General features: G+C 59.0%; 1 protein-coding gene across 1 annotated transcript in view; it reads right to left on the bottom strand.

Annotated features, from left to right (window-relative positions):
• The window catches only part of CFAP74 (cilia and flagella associated protein 74), a 60,385-nt gene extending 45,811 nt beyond the window's left edge, over window positions 1-14,574 (bottom strand). Inside the window, exons 1-12 of the mRNA XM_024125640.1 lie at window positions 14,511-14,574; window positions 13,825-13,909; window positions 13,608-13,748; window positions 12,772-12,873; window positions 9,269-9,415; window positions 8,420-8,530; window positions 7,950-8,052; window positions 7,378-7,535; window positions 6,265-6,439; window positions 5,085-5,267; window positions 3,893-4,066; window positions 3,456-3,574 (exon numbers count right to left, since the gene is read on the bottom strand). Coding sequence (XP_023981408.1) covers window positions 3,456-3,574; window positions 3,893-4,066; window positions 5,085-5,267; window positions 6,265-6,439; window positions 7,378-7,535; window positions 7,950-8,052; window positions 8,420-8,530; window positions 9,269-9,415; window positions 12,772-12,873; window positions 13,608-13,748; window positions 13,825-13,909; window positions 14,511-14,574 — 1,562 coding nt within the window. The remainder of the gene's footprint in view (window positions 1-3,455; window positions 3,575-3,892; window positions 4,067-5,084; window positions 5,268-6,264; window positions 6,440-7,377; window positions 7,536-7,949; window positions 8,053-8,419; window positions 8,531-9,268; window positions 9,416-12,771; window positions 12,874-13,607; window positions 13,749-13,824; window positions 13,910-14,510) is intronic.
• Between the last annotated feature and the right edge of the window lie 534 nt (window positions 14,575-15,108).

The following is a 15,108-nucleotide window of genomic DNA, read 5'->3' as shown; positions in this document are numbered from 1 at the left end:
AGGGAGGGAGGGGGAGGGGGGAGGGAGGGAGGGGGAGGGGGGAGGGAAGGAGGCAAGTCCCCAGGGGCCAACTGCAGAGGGACAGATGCTCTGGGGTGAGCAGTGGTCACAGTCCCCCCGAGGACACGTGCCAGGCCTGAACCAAGGATCTAGGGTTTTAGGATCAAGGTCAGGTGTGTGAGACAGGTAGGGAGCTGGGACTGTGGGCCCTGCATTCAGCTGGAGCCCTCTGAGCCCCACTTTCAGTGAAAGACCCAGAAAAACAGCCCCACCTTCCCAGGGACACTTGGAGGGACTTGGTCTGGATTTGGGTGAGAAAAAGAAGCCCCCCACAAAATTTCTAACACAAAGTCCATTTTCACAAGGTTGGATTTTGCCTATTGTACTTTGTATAGAAATGCACAAGCTAAAAATTTAATATAAAAATCTGTCCCTGGCTGGCAGCGTCCCAGTGGCACCAGGCAGAAGCAAATCCAAAACTCCTCGGATTGGGAGGGAAGCATTTTGATGTCAGACTAACAGAGGCCCGAGGATGGAGTCTCAGCCGTGGGAAGGTCAGAACCCAGACTTCAGCCAAGTCTGCGCACAGACCAGCGCGGAACACGGCGAAGAGCAGGGCCAGACTCCAAGGACGTCAGGCGGTAGAAAGACACAGAGAATTACAGACTTGCAAAAAGAACAAGAAACACCAGCTGATCTGAAAAAGAGCTTAGAATGTTCAGAAATGAGAAATACGGCAACTGAAATTAGACACATAATAAGCAATTTCAAGAGCCGATTAGATACGACCAAGGAGAGAAGTACTCAACAGAGGGATAGACCCTAGGAAACACTGAGAAACCTGCTCAGGGAGATGACGGGGCGGCGGGGATGTGAGACAGGCGTCAGGAGGTCGGGGGGGCACAGAATAGACAGGGCTTGAATCAGAGCACAGGGGCAGGTCTGTGAGGATGGGAGGTAGGCGACATCTGAAGGGACAGGGCGGAGAAATGTCCACAGCTGTTCAAAGAGCTGAATCCTCCGATCGGGAAGCACCGGGAGTTCTAAGCGGCCCTAGGAAAGATCAGTCCACACCAGACACACTGTGGTAGACACGCAGGACCCCAAGGGGAGGGTAAGCTCACGGCAACCTGAGGAAAAAGCTCGATAACCTACAAAGACAGGGGATCGGAGGGAACAGCAACAGCAGAAAACAGGAGGCAGGGGAGTAAGATCCTCAAAGTGTCGAGAGGAAATGCTGCCAATAAAAAATTCTTGCTCCAGGCTTGGGGAGGGGCGCCTCACGGTGGCCTGGGTGACAGTGACCACCCGACTCTGGGCCTCTGCCGACTCCTGCAGAAACCCACAGCTCAACAGGAAGAACTAGCGACACAGGAGAGCCCCCGCTATCAGCACGCCTGGAAGGCGGAGAACACGCGGGGAGTAAACACGTGAGCCTCTGCAGATCCTGCGTCTGGGCCACAGTCGCACAGAACGGGACAGCGTGTCCTTCGCGGGGAGGCTGACCAGAGCTGTGGACTCAGGGAGCAGCCCCGGGAAGGCCCCTGGGGGCAGAGGGCAGGGCCTTGGAGGCTGCAGCACTCACAGCAGGAGCCGTGCAGAACTGGAAACTCAAGAGCCCCGGGGACCTCCAAACTGAGGACAGAAGCTGGAGAAACCAGGGCGAAGAGGAGAAAAAACTCTTAACGGCAAAGGCAAAATGCTCAAGGAGCCGAAGAGAAGAGGGTCCCGCAGAAGACACATCAACGGTCGTTACAAGAAAAATGAGGGGAAAACAAAATAGGAAAGAAGAAAGGATTACAGGGACCAGAAAGAAAATCGGACACAAAAGAGGACCCAAGTCAGATATCAGTAGTGGGGTCTCAAAGGAAGAAACCCGAAACCCTGGAACAGAGTAAAAATTTAAATACGTTTGACCCACCTCCTAGAGTAATGAAAATAACAGAAATAAACAAATGGGACCTAATGAAACTTAAAAGCTTTTGCACAGCAAAGGAGACCATAAACAAGACGAAAAGACAACCCTCAGAATGGGAGAAAATATTTGCAAATGAAGCAACGGACAAAGGATTAATCTCCAAAATTTACAAACAGCTAGTGGAGCTCAATATCAAAAAATACAAACAACCCAAATAAAAAAATGGGCAGAAGACCTAAACAGACATTTCACCAAAGAAGCCATAACAGCTGGCCAAGAGGCACATGAAAAGATGGCCAGCATCACTAATTATTAGAGAAATGCCAATCAAAACTACAGTGAGGTATCACCTCACACCAGTTAGAACGGGCATCATCAGAAAATCTACAAACCACAAATGTTGGAGAGGGTGTGGAGGAAAGGGAAGCCTCTTGCACTGCTGGTGGGAATGTAAACTGATACAGTCACTATGGAGAACAGTATGGAGGTTCCTTAAAAAACCAAAAATAGAATTACCATATGACCCAGCAATCCCACTACTGGGCATATACCCAGAGAAAAGCACAATTCAAAAGGACACATGCACCCCAATGTTCACTGCAGCACTATTTACAATAGCCACGTCATGGAAGCAGCCTAAATGTCCATTAGACAGACGAATGGATAAAGCAGATGTGGTACATATATACAATGGAATGTTACCCAGCCATAAAAAGGAACGAAATTGGGTCATTTGTAGAGATGTGGATGGACCTAGAGTCTGTCATACAGAGTGAAGTAAGTCAGAAAGAGAAAAACAAATACCGTATATTAATGCATATATGTGGAATCTAGAAAAATGGTACAGGTGAACCTATTTACAGGGCAGGAATAGAGGCGCAGACGTAGAGAGCGGACATGTGGACACAGTGGGGGGAAGGGAGGGTGGGACGAAGTGGGAGATTAGGACTGACATAAATACACTACCACGTGTAAAACAGAGAGCTAGTGGGCACCTGAGGTACGGCACAGGGAGCTCAGCTCGGTGCTCTGTGACCACCTAGAGGGGTGGGATTGGGGGGGAGGGAGGGAGACACAAGAGGGAGGGGGTGTATGTAGACATAGAGCTGATTCACTTCATTGTACAGTAGAAACTAACACAACATTGTAAAGCAATTTTACTCCAATAAAAAAAAAGAATTATTGGATACAATTAAAAGAAAGAAAAAAAATTTAAATACAGAGTTCAAGTACACAGTCCCGAAATAAAAGATGGCTTTTTTCTTCACCTTGAAAAGGCACAAGGCCCTCCAGGGAAATCTTACCCAGAGAGGTCAACCTCCAAACACAATGAAGGGGAAAACATCAAGCCATTTATCAGGGAGAACTGGGCTGGTCTCAGGAAGGCGGAGGAGCCACTTTACAGAATGCCCACGGGGACCCAAGCTGAAGGTTTTGTGCCCAAAGTGTGGGTCAAATAAAAAGGCTCTGATAACAGTTTCCGGGACTGAAGCACCCGCCCCGACCGCCGCCCCCCACCCCCACCATCCCCTAGTACTCGAGGTGGATGAAGTCCCGGAGGCTCTCCTCCACGCCCACCAGCTTGCAGTAGTTAATCGTGTAGGTGGCGTTAATCAGCGTGATCTTTTTCTTGTACACTTTACCGATATCAAAGTCCTAGGAAAAGCAGATAAAAAGTTCCTGCTCCAAGTTTTCTGGCGGCTGCTTCTCGGCACCTGACATCCCCGCCTGGGAGATGGGGACACCCTCCATGGTCTCGTAGGACCCCCGCCTCGGGCAGGAAGCGGCCCCCTGGGGGCCAGTGGGTGCGGGTCCCCCAGCAAAGGGTCGGGTGGTGCCTGGCTCCTCCAGAGGGACCAGGAAGGTGTGACATCCCAGCCCCCCAGGACAATCGCCCTCCTGGGGCTGGCGTCTGACCCCTCGAGCGAGACCGGGCCCTGTCCCCTCCGCCCCAGGCGAGGACCCTGGGCTCACCTTGAAGTGGACGAGCTTGGGCTTGCTGTTGAAGGGACACCCTCTGAACTCGCGCCTGGATGCCACCTGCTTGTGGATCACCCCGCTGCGCAGCCGCTGCACAGTGCGCGCCAGGATGTCCTTGTCCATCTTCGTTCCGCCCACGGGCTTCTGGTCCATGTCCTCCTTGGGCACCTGGGGTTTTGCGGGGACAGTGGCCGGCTCGGGAGCCCCCCCAGCCCTCCCCGCGGTCAGTTGGGGAGTAAGGGAAATGGACAGCCCGGAGCCGGGGGCCACCACGGTCGCACGGGGCCGGGGTGGGGTGGGCACCAGCAAGGCGGGGGAGGGGGTATGGCAGGGTCAGGGGAGAAACAGGGTCCGAGCAGGGCCGTCCAGGATCCGGCGGATTTCCAGGAAATAATGGCAGAGGGGCATTTTCTAGATTTTAAAATCAGGCCAAGAGAAAGTTCTTGAAAAGCTCTACAGGAAGCAACATTTTTTCAGTGGCACAAATAAAGGTGCCTCCCTGACCGGCTTAGTGACTTGAAGAGGGACCCTCTGGGGGCCTGGCTCCCGGTGCCCTGCTGGCCCAGGGGCTGGCATCCTCCTGCCTCGCTCTCCGGGGTGGGAGCCGGCCTGCTGACCGGTGGTCCCCGGCAGTGGCCGGGCCTGAGCAGAGCAGCGGCAGGGGTCTCCTCAGAACCAGCGGAACCAAACTGGCTCTGCCCTCAGAGCAATGGGAACCAACGTGCACACAGACCAGGGGCGGGCGATGTCCTCCCCGGTGGCCGCGGGCCTCGGCTGACCAACGCAGGGACAGAGCCAGAGCCTGCGCCCTGCTGCGTGCAGTGGACACTCGCTCACTTCTCGGCTCCCAGAGCTGTGCCTGCCCTTTTAGAACCAGGACGACCGGTGCTCCGGATAGTGCGTCTTTCTTGACAAAAGGCCGTCAAAGGAAGCGTGAACTCATGCCTTTCTCTAGCAACACACTTCCCCTGTGGTGAGCTGGAGAATTAGGGCTCGGCCCCCAGCCTCGAGCCCCTGCCTGCACCCCTCTGTGTGTGGCCGCCACTGGCCCCGTGGTTGTTTGGGAGGGAGGTGGCTGGGGGGAACCGTAGAGCAGCCCCCGCGAGGGGGGCCGCCACGGCCTCCAGGACAGGGAGGAGGCGTGGGAGACGGATGAGGAGATGTGGCCGCGTGTCCGAGGGGCTACCTGGTACGGCCTGTAGTCCTCCTCCCAGAGCCCGGGGATCTCCGGCCGAGCCAGCGTCCCCTCGTTCCGGACAAGGGTCCCCGCCTCCGCCTGGACGGACTCGCTGGACACGGCCTTCACCAGCAGAGAGGCTTGGGGTAACGCAGACCTGCCCTCCTGGAGTTGGGGAGAGGAACGCAACAGCTTATTCGAGAAAACAGATTGTACTGACCGGGAGGAGGAAAGTACGAACCCGCGGGACTCCAGGGCCTTGGCAGACAACCCAGCCCCGCTCTGCACTCAGAGACCGGAGCGCACGCGGGCTTGCAACTTCTGTTTACAGCATGAGTGTCTTGACACATCGTGAAAGCCTGGTCTCCAATGCCCAGAAGAGCCACAAAACACTCTGACTTATGGACATCCCGGAACCCCCTTCACGGACCCTCAGCTGCTCTAGGGCCAGACGGGGCCTCCCTCCGGGGACATCAGGCTGGCACAGGGACAAGGATGGAGGGCGATGTCGCTGCAGGCGTGAGAAAGGCCCCACGCGGAGAAGGGCAGGAGCACGGCTGGGGGTGAGAGGACAGAGAGGCACGGCTTCGGGGGCCACCCACGAAGCAGCCTGGGGGTCGTGGCTGGCAGCGCATTGCTGGAGCCAGTGACCTGGGCCTTCGGGCTGGGGGCGCACAGGGCAGAAGCCGAAGGGCTGCCGGGCTCAGGGTGGGGTCCCGACGTCCCTACCCCACACCCTCAGGGACAGGCAAGCAGGTCATCTATGGGGCCGGCCCTCTACGTGAGTACCGAGTGCGGAAATGGAGGGAAGCGCCCCGGCTCCGGGGCCAACATGCGTGGGGGGTGGACGGGGGCACACGTCTCCCCTGGGCCGTGACGGGCCTTTGGTCACCAGCCTGGCTCTGGCATCTGGGGACAGGTAAGGTGGCCCAAGACAAGCCTGTTCAGGGCACATGTGGCGGCGGGGGGCTGCTTCCCCAGGCGGGCAAGGCGCCGGAGCCCCGGGCGGAGCCGCGAGGGCCATGGAGCACGTGCGCCGGGGCTGGGCCGCCTGGCGGCCGGAGGCCGCGCCCGCGTCGGGGCGAAGGGGCGGAGGGCAGGAGCGCTCTCCGCGGTCCTGATCGGAGCTGCCCGGCGCGGTCCAGCGCAGCGGTCCGCTCACCGGGCGGCAGCAGGGCGGCTCCGCCGCGCTCCTCCCGGCACGGAAGGCGGCCACGCAGCTCCAGGTCTGGCCGCTCAGGACGGGCCGGCCCGCGGGTCTGGGGGGCGAGGGCCGCTGCTTCCTCCTGTCCTCCTCGGCCCCCTCCTTCAAGATCCGACTCACAACCTCGAGCTTCCTGAGCTTCTGCTGCCCCTTGAAGGCGCTGCGGGGAAACGCCAGCCAGCTGCGCCCGGACCCGGAGAGGCTCGGCGCGCAGGAGCCGACGGAGGGAGCCCAGGAGGGCGGCCGGGCCGGAGACCCGGGGCGCGAACCTCCGGCCCAGCGCCGTCCCCGCCACAGGCCTCGACCCCGTGGGCTGCCGCGCCGCCCGCGCCGGGTGCCCAGGGCGGCCTCAGGGCTGGAGGCCGGTCACGCCGTGAGCCATTCCCGCTGCTCCCTGCTGGCGCCTCCCACCTGCCGGGACTAAGGGCTCCGAGGCAGGAGGCGCTGCCCCCGGGACCCCTGCGGGCGGGCGATGACCCAACGCCGGGGCTGGCGCTCAGGGCACCGCGACTCCCCCGTGACAGGACCGGGCGGCCACACCTGGGCAGCTGCTGACAGTGACCACGATGGGTGGGGCTGCTTGTGGGGCAAGGGACAGGCCCTCCGGGATGAAGAGGATGCGACAGAACCTCGTGTGCAAGGCTGGGCTGAGGCAGGAGAGGCGGCCACTCACTCTTGCCTCTTGGGAAGCCCCCGGGGGGACCCCTGTCTCTCGGGTCGGGTGCAGCCTGGGGAGCTGAGAACGGGGGACTTGCAGGCCGAGGGGGTCTTAGGGGATGACGGGGTGCAGCGTGGACTGAGGCAGCACTGAGCCCCGGTTTGGGGGAGCCCAGAAAGTGAGCCCCGGCTGCCCGCAGCCTCTCCGTGGGAGGAGGCCACGGGCGGGGGATGCCCAGGGCAGCAGGGGCAGTGGGGGCTGTGCCCGAGGCCCAGGAGAGGTCCCCGCTGCTGGGGGCTGGAGAGCGGGGTGTGGAGGGCGGGGCTTGCAGGATGGGGTGGGGGGGGAGGGGGAGGCCCAGGGAGAGAGGCAGCCTCGCCGCAGGTTGTGACAGACACACCCGCCCACCGCTCTGGGATGCCGCCCCGCCGGGCCCTCACCGGTTCTGGGCCTCCAGCTCCTGGCGCCGGCGCTGATGGCAAAAGTGCTTGAAAGCGTCCCCACCTTGGGCCAGAATCACCTCCTTCTCGGCCTGGGCCTTCTGTTCCGCCAGCTCTGCCTTGGCCTGGCCCCATGCTTGAAATTTCCGGAGTGTCTCCTTGGGAATAGAGAACAGGGAGGTGTGCCAGCATCCGCAGGTGTGCGCGTGCGCAACGGAGCTTTCTGTGGGCTGGGTGCCCTCAAATCGTGCCAGAGACGCCGGAGGTCAACGTTTGTGGAAATCACCACTGCTCCCACCTGCACCCGCCTCCTGCAGCTGCCCCCTCCCCCCAATCCTCAGGGGCTTCCCGAGGCCAGAGCCCCGCCGTCTCCACTGCACCGGCGGCTCACTGCGCATCCCTCCCCGCTTCCCTGGTCCAACTGGCCCCCAGGCCCCGGGGGGCATCACTCCCCCTGGGAAGGCCCAGGGCTCCAGCACTGCCTCGCCGAGCCCGGTCCCCCTGGAGCGCGGGAGCCTGTCCAGGGGCAGGTGAGCGCGTCCTGAGGGGTCGGGAGCTGGGGCCAGTCCTACCCGGTTGGCGGAGATGCTGTTCTTCAGGGCCAGCACGGCGTCCATGCGCCTGCGCGCGCGCTCGCGGCTCTCCAGCTCGTCTTTCCACCGCTGCTCGCGCGTCCTGGCGGGGGGGGGGGGGGGACCCGGTCACGCCCCGGCGCCACCGCTGCGAGGGGCCCCGGGGAGGCGGCCCAGCGCAGTGACGTTAAAGGCAAGTGCGGGAGAGCCGGGCTGCGCGCGAACCACGAGGAAACGTGAGGCCCATTTCTCTAGACGGGAGTCCTCGTCTGAAAGTAACGGCCGTCAGCTCAAGACTGAAAACACACTTTTATTCCTTCTGGGTGATGAGGTGACGGCTCACTGATAAAATCGGAGAATTTCAAGACGAAGGCAATGGATCCCCTTCCTCGGGTCCTCCCTGTGCGGGCGGGGCTGGGGCCGAGGGGAGGGCCAGGGGGAGAGACGCGGAGAGAAGAGGGCGGCCGTACCTCCCCAGAGAGGCCTTCAGGAACTTCACGGCCTTCCGATGGTTCTTCTGGGCGTCTTCCACCAGCTTCTGGTGCCTGAGGCCGTGCTCCTTCTGCAGGGACACGGGTCTCCTGCAGGGACACGGGGCAGCGGGGACAGGGACACGTCCTGTGCAGGCTCGGCCGCAGAGGGCCCGGGACCAGGGCCAAGAGCCTGAGGCGGGAGGGCGCTGCGCTGTGCCTGGTAGGGGGCGGGGCCGTGGGGAGCCTGTGGGTGTCCACAGGCTCGGATCCCGCGGCGCGGCAGGAAGAGCCGACCACGGGTTGGACGAGGTGGGGGTGCTGCAGCAGGAGGACCCGTGAGCACCCCGCGCAGGGCGAGGGCGGGAGGGCCGCGGGGGGCTGCGTCCCCCGGCCTGCAGCGCACCTGGTCCACCTGCCCCGCCCTCAGAAGCAGCTGCCCGAGGCGAATGCGAGGTGTCGGGGCCTCAGGAGGACAGGCCACAAGGAGCGGCCAGAGCCGGGCAGAGGGCAGGGCATCCAGGAGGGAAGCGGCCATCAGGTCAGGGAGCAAGCGTGGCCCAAGCCACTCTGCCCAGGCTGGGGCTGGGTGGGCAGGGGCGCAGGCGTTGGCCGCGGGGGCCGCAGGCGTGGGCCTGGCGGGGGGCGCAGGCGTGGGCGAGGGGGGCGCAGGTCTGGGCCTGGGGGGCGGCACAGGCGTGGGACCTGGGAGGGAGCGCAGGCGTGGGCCGGTGGGAGGTCGCAGGCGTGGGCTGGGGGGGCGCAGGCATGGGCCTGGCTGGGGGCGCAGGCGTGGGCAGCGGGGGCACAGGTGTGGGCCTGGGGGGGGCGCCCCAGGCCTGGACCTACCGCACCCGCAGCAGCCGGTTCCGCTCTGCCTTCCCCGAGGCCCCCCTCTCCCCGAGGCACTTCCTGGCGGCCGGGGCCTCCGCTCGGGCCGACTTGCGGGCGTCCTCCAGCTGCCTCTCCTGGATCTCGACGTGCCACATGGCGCTCCTTGCAAACGGGAGGCGCTTCTGTTTACGCTGGCAAAGGGGTTGGAGAGCCGGGCCACGGCCCCCGCGCAGCATCCACTCCAGGGCCCCACCACCGAGTCTGACCAACACCCGGGCCCTTTGTCTCCTGTGACACCGCCCTGCTCTGTCCCTGAAGCCCTGCTCTCTGGGCCCAGGGATGCAGTGCCCATGCCACGTGGCAGCCGCCACGAGCTTCATGCTTTGCTTACGTGTCTCTCTTTCCCGTGAAAACAGGCAAGGACTGCAAGTGTTTTACTCACTGCCGACCCTACACGCTCACCTCGGGGTCTGGCACTCAGCAGATGCTCAGTGACCCTGAGTGACGCCGTCTAGGCCACCGAGCCCCAAGTTCACACGTGCCCCTGAAGGAAGCCCTTGGGGACAGCAGACGCCTGCTGCGGGGCCCGCCTGCCCTCAGCCCACACCTGGGGGGACTCCTCGACGTCCCTGCGGCCTGGGGTGCCCTTGAGCCTGGGCACACAGACTCTGGCAGCAACACAGGAGGGCCCTGAAGTCACGTCCCCCCAAGAATAGGTTCAAGGGGTCACTACGTTGTCCAAGGGGATGCTGACTAGGAAGGGGAGCCGGTGGGCTTCCGACGGGAGCCAGTGAGACGCCGGGCCGCCCTGCTCAGTGGTGAAGCAGACAGCAGCGGACCCTCGGCCACGAAGGGAGACACCGGCCATGCGCGAGGACATGAATGCCTCTCATGGCTGCTGTGTGGCACGGAGGAGACGGGCACGGGAGTAAACACTGCAGGGTCTGCACACACTTAACACTACGGGGCAGAGGACACCTGCGGTCACCTGGGGTCAGCACTGCTGACGGACAGGATGCACGAGGGACGTTTGACATGCATTTTCCTGCATGTAAATTGGACCTAAATAAAGCTGATTAAAAAGAAAGTAAATGGGCGGCAGCCACGCCCACGTGAGGAGGGGCAGGCAGGTGGGCTGTGGGGGGTCAGGGCCAGCCGCAGGGTCTGGGGCAGGGGCAGGGGCAGCAGACTGGTACTTGGCGGGAGGAGAAGCGAGCGAGAACACTGAAGGTAATGAGAGACAGGTTCCAGCTGTCGGCGAAGAAGTGTCCCATCAGACAGGGGAGATGAGGGTGCCCCCTCTGGTTCTGTTGGAGCTGGAATCACGGGTGTCAACTCCTGGCTCTAACGCAGACACACAGAGACATGCACGTGCTTCCCACTGGGTCCACGCGGCGCCCAGCCCTAGGTCCCTAAACACCACTCTCCCCCTGTGAGAAACCAAGGCTCTGGCTTGGTCTGGACAACCGGCTAGGTCTAGGACTAGGGCGGACAGGAAACAAGTGGGCTAGGAACACGTCGTTACCCCAGAAAGCACTCGAAGAACGACAGGGAGCCTGCTTGAAAGAGGTGCTAACTGGCCCAGTTGGGGGTGACTGGAGCATCAAAATAAATAATGATGATGGGGCTTCCCTGGCGGCGCAGTGGTTAAGAACCCTCCTGCCAATTCAGGGGACACGGGTTCAAGCCCTGGTCCGGGAATGTCCCACATGCCGCGGAGCAACTAAGCCCGTGCGCCACAGCTACTGAGCCTGCGCTCTAGAGCCCGTGAGCCACAACTACTGAGCCTGCACTCTGGAGCCCGCAAGCCACAACTACTGAGCCCGTGGGCCACAACTACTGAGCCCATGCACCACAACTACTGAGCCCATGCACCTAGAGCCTGTGCTCAGCAACAAGAGAAGCCACTGCAATGAGCAGCCCACACCCCGCAACGAAGAGGAGCCCCCGCTCGCAGCAACTAGAGAAAGCCCGCGCACAGCAACGGAGACCCAACGCAGCCAAAAATAAATAAATAATTTAAAAAATGATGAAGCAGGTTGCAACCCACTGCATGGAACAGAAGTCGAAGAGTCTACACTGACCCATAAAGAAACATGGGGAAGAGAACGCTGTTCTTTACAGCAGAACACTAACTCGTACATTTAGAAGGAATTACGGAATTAGAAAATCGCCCTTTGGCAACCATCATCATAACTGATTCAAGCAAGAAGCATCAATAAATGCAAACATCAGAGCGTGAAAGGGATGAGGATGGGGTTTTCCAGTCTCACAGTATATGTACCACAAGTTCCATGTTAGTTTCCAAAGGAAAAGCATGACTCTGCATTGAAGAAACCCTGCATGGGACTTCCCTGGTGGTCCAATAGGTAAGACTCTGTGCTCCCAATGCAGGGGGCCCGGGTTCGATCCCTGGTCAGGGAACTGGATCCCACATGCATGCTGCAACTAAAGATCTCACATGCTGCAACTTAGACCTGGTGCAGACTAAATAAATAAATAAAATAAATATTAAAATTTAAAAAAGTGTAAACTTTAGGGACTTCCCTGGTGGTCCAGTGGTTAAGACTCCTAGCTCCCAATGCAGGGGGCCTGTGTTCGATCCCTGGTCGGGGAACTAGATCCCGCATGCCGCAACTAAGACCCAGCGCAGCCAAATAAATAAATAAATATTTTTAAAAAATGTGTAAACTTTAAAACCAAAAAAGAAACCCTACACACCCCATCTCGATCAAGTGGCCAAAGTTCCCCCACTGGAAATGGGACCGGTGGCCATCGTAAGCCTGTTGGCGGGGGGTGGGGTGGGGGTGGGGCGGGCAGCACATGGGGGATTCTAGACCACCGCCCCGACGAAACATCACACAAAGGCAACTTGGGGGACCTCTCCTGGCCCGGATGCTTCAAAACCGTCAAGGTCACGAGCGTCACGGGAAGACAGGGTCTTTCCTACTGGAGGTGGGGCGACCCCCTGCATCCCCCCAGCTCTGAAGTGTCACCGGGATGGTGGGGAGAGCAAGGGGGCACCGGGGGTTCTTGGTGCTATTTCTGCAACTCTTCTGTGAACTTGAAATTGTTTCAAAATTTAGAAGTTTTTTAAAAAACTTAATGGACCATACAGTGATCCGACACAGGCAGGGCCGCGGGGGCTTCGCGGCGCCGGTGGGGACCGGCCCGGTGCCGGTTGGTGCAGAGAGGAAGCTGCCAAGACAAGCTCCGCGTACAGGATTTGACACAGCGCAGCCGTCTCCTTGCCGGGGCGGCAGGAATGCTCTCAGAAAAGGTGTCAAGCTCTTTTAAAAATCGTGCTGGTAGTTCTTTGGAGGCTCAAAGAGCAGGAAAAAAGGAAAAAGAAGCTGATTTCACAGTTCCTGAGAACTCAGACAAACATGGAGAACGCGCAAAACACTTAAACCATGGAAAGTCTCAGCTACCTTTCAATTTTTAGGCAGCTTGAAAGTCAAGCACAAAATGTCATTCTTCATCTTCAAACCCGTCCCTGCTCGACGGCCTGGACTTACACGCTCTCCTGCAGCACGGCCGGCATCTTCACCTGCAGGTCCCTCTCGTTCCCCAGCTCTGACAGGCGCTGGGGCGCTGCCTCCAGGTCGCCCACGGCTGCCCTGCAGAGGGCAAGCGGGTCAGGGCCTCAGGGGCTGCTGGCCTTCAGGCTCAGCGATGCCTTCGCCTGACTTCTCCTCTAAACTGGCCGACTGGGAGGGCAGGGCTGTGGCCAAAGGAAGGCTTCTCCTGGGCCCCCTTCATTGATCTGACCCCGCTCCCACCCCCTCTCCACTGGTCTCTCATTCTCACAACGGTGGGGAGCCAGCCCCCTGGTGGCCAGCCCCTCAGGAAGGACCCAGCACACTCACCTAACGACTAGGAGCATCTCGGGGGCCAAAAAGCCACTGAGAGACCCTCCTGGCTGAGCCCACTCTGAGATCTCCTACTTCATCTTCCTCTGCCCTCCTGGTCACCCAAGCCCAGTTACACTCTGAGGTGTGGCCACTTCGTGGGGGCGCTCAGATGAACCGGGTGGGGGGGCGGGCGCAGGACAGAGAGGTGCACCACCCCCCAAGACAGCCCTCTAAGGGCAGGAGCGGCCGGGGCACCTCTCGGAGAGCGGCCTGGAGGGACACTGACGGGAGGGCTCTGGTCTGCGGGCACATGACCTGGCATCCTCGCCTGCTGCCCCGGGCCCTGCACTCATTGCCCCACCCCAGCCGTTGTGCCCTGTTCCTACCACCCACGTCCCAGCCTGCAGGTCCCCTCCTCAGGGAGGCCTCCGCTGGCCACCTGCCTCGAAGGACACCCCGCACAGATGGGCCCCGGCCGGAGCCCGGCCCGCCCCACTCACCCCGTTTTCTGAGTGAAAAGGTCCTTCTCTTCCTGCAGCTGGTCTAGGTGGCTCAAGTCCCTCCGCAGGAGTGAGGCCTGCCTTCTGTCCTCGACGGCTGGTCTCTGCTGCCTCTTGTCTATGTTCTGCTCTTTCCCTGGACTTAACGCGGAAAGGACGCCCGCTGCCATAGTGTGGGGAGCGCGTCCTGCCCCTCCCCCTGCCCCGGGTTAATTACCAGGAGCTTCCTGGGTCCGCCTCGTTCTCAGCCTCCCCAGGGACAGAGCCCAGCACAAACTCCGGATCCTCCAGTTCATCTGTTTCTAGAAATAGAGTGAGAGTTAAAACAACAGAAAGCAGATGGAGACCTTCAAGCCTGAAGCTCCAGGGTAAATCCTGACACACGCCAACTGGGCAACGATGGGATGGCGGCTCAGAGCAGTGGTTCTCAAAGTGTGGCCCAGGGAACCCTTCCAAGGGGTCTGCAAAGTCACAACTATTTTCCTAATAATAGCAAAACACTATTGTCTTTCCCACCCTTGTTTCATGAGCGTAGAGTGGAGTTTTCTAAAGGCCACATGACAAGATATCAGAGCAGACTAGTCAAAGGCAGACGCGAAATCCAGCTGCTTGCTCTTAAACCAGGCTCTTCATGTTACATACAACAGGTTCATTATTGCCATTTGAAGCAATAACAGAAAACTGGGAAACTACAGTCGGCCACTGAACTTCAAAGTCTCAGCCACATGGGTCTTTCTTCTGATTAAACTCAGAATAATATAAGCTACCTTTCTGAGAAAAAATATGAGTTTAAAAGATGTAGTCTCTCTGAAAAAAGGAAATTAAAGGGCAACTATTAAGCACATCGTTTGTCTTCTGTGTGTTGAAACGTGTCTTATTTGTGAAAAGACCTTGCTTAATTACCATCCTCCACAAGGGGGGCGTCGTCCAAAAGCTTCTTAGGGAACAGGCTGGCATCTTCTTCCATCTTGGGAGGCAGAAATTAGCTACAAAAATTTTTACAAAACATAGATGACACATTTAAAAAAAACTAAAAAACTGGATTTCATAAGAGTTAACAATTTCTCTTGTAAAAAGACGTTAAGAAAATGAAGAGAGGCCACAGAATCTGAAAAAATATTTGCAGCACATATATGTAACAAAGGTCTTGTACTCAGATTATGTATAAAGAACTCCTAAATAACAGCAATAGAAAGTCCAAACCCCAATTGACAACGGACAAAAATTTTAGAACAGACACGACAAAAGAAGATGCACAAATGACCACAGGCTCATGGAACTTTGTAAACATCATTAGTCACTGGGGAATCAAAGCAAAACCATAACCAGAGACTACTACGCACCTGTTAGAACGCCCCAAATCAAAAATACCAAGTACTAAACCATAACACTAGATGCTGTCAACATCTACTAACCATAGGACCCAGAAACCCTACTGTGAGGTATTTACCCAAGAGAAACAGAAGTACGTCCACAGAAAAACTTGTACAGGAATGCTCAC

Source organism: Physeter macrocephalus, chromosome 3 (assembly GCF_002837175.3).
Source record: "Physeter macrocephalus isolate SW-GA chromosome 3, ASM283717v5, whole genome shotgun sequence".
Classification (NCBI taxonomy): domain Eukaryota; kingdom Metazoa; phylum Chordata; class Mammalia; order Artiodactyla; family Physeteridae; genus Physeter; species Physeter macrocephalus.
Note: the sequence above shows the minus strand (reverse complement) of the source record. Positions and strands in the feature narration are given on the sequence as shown.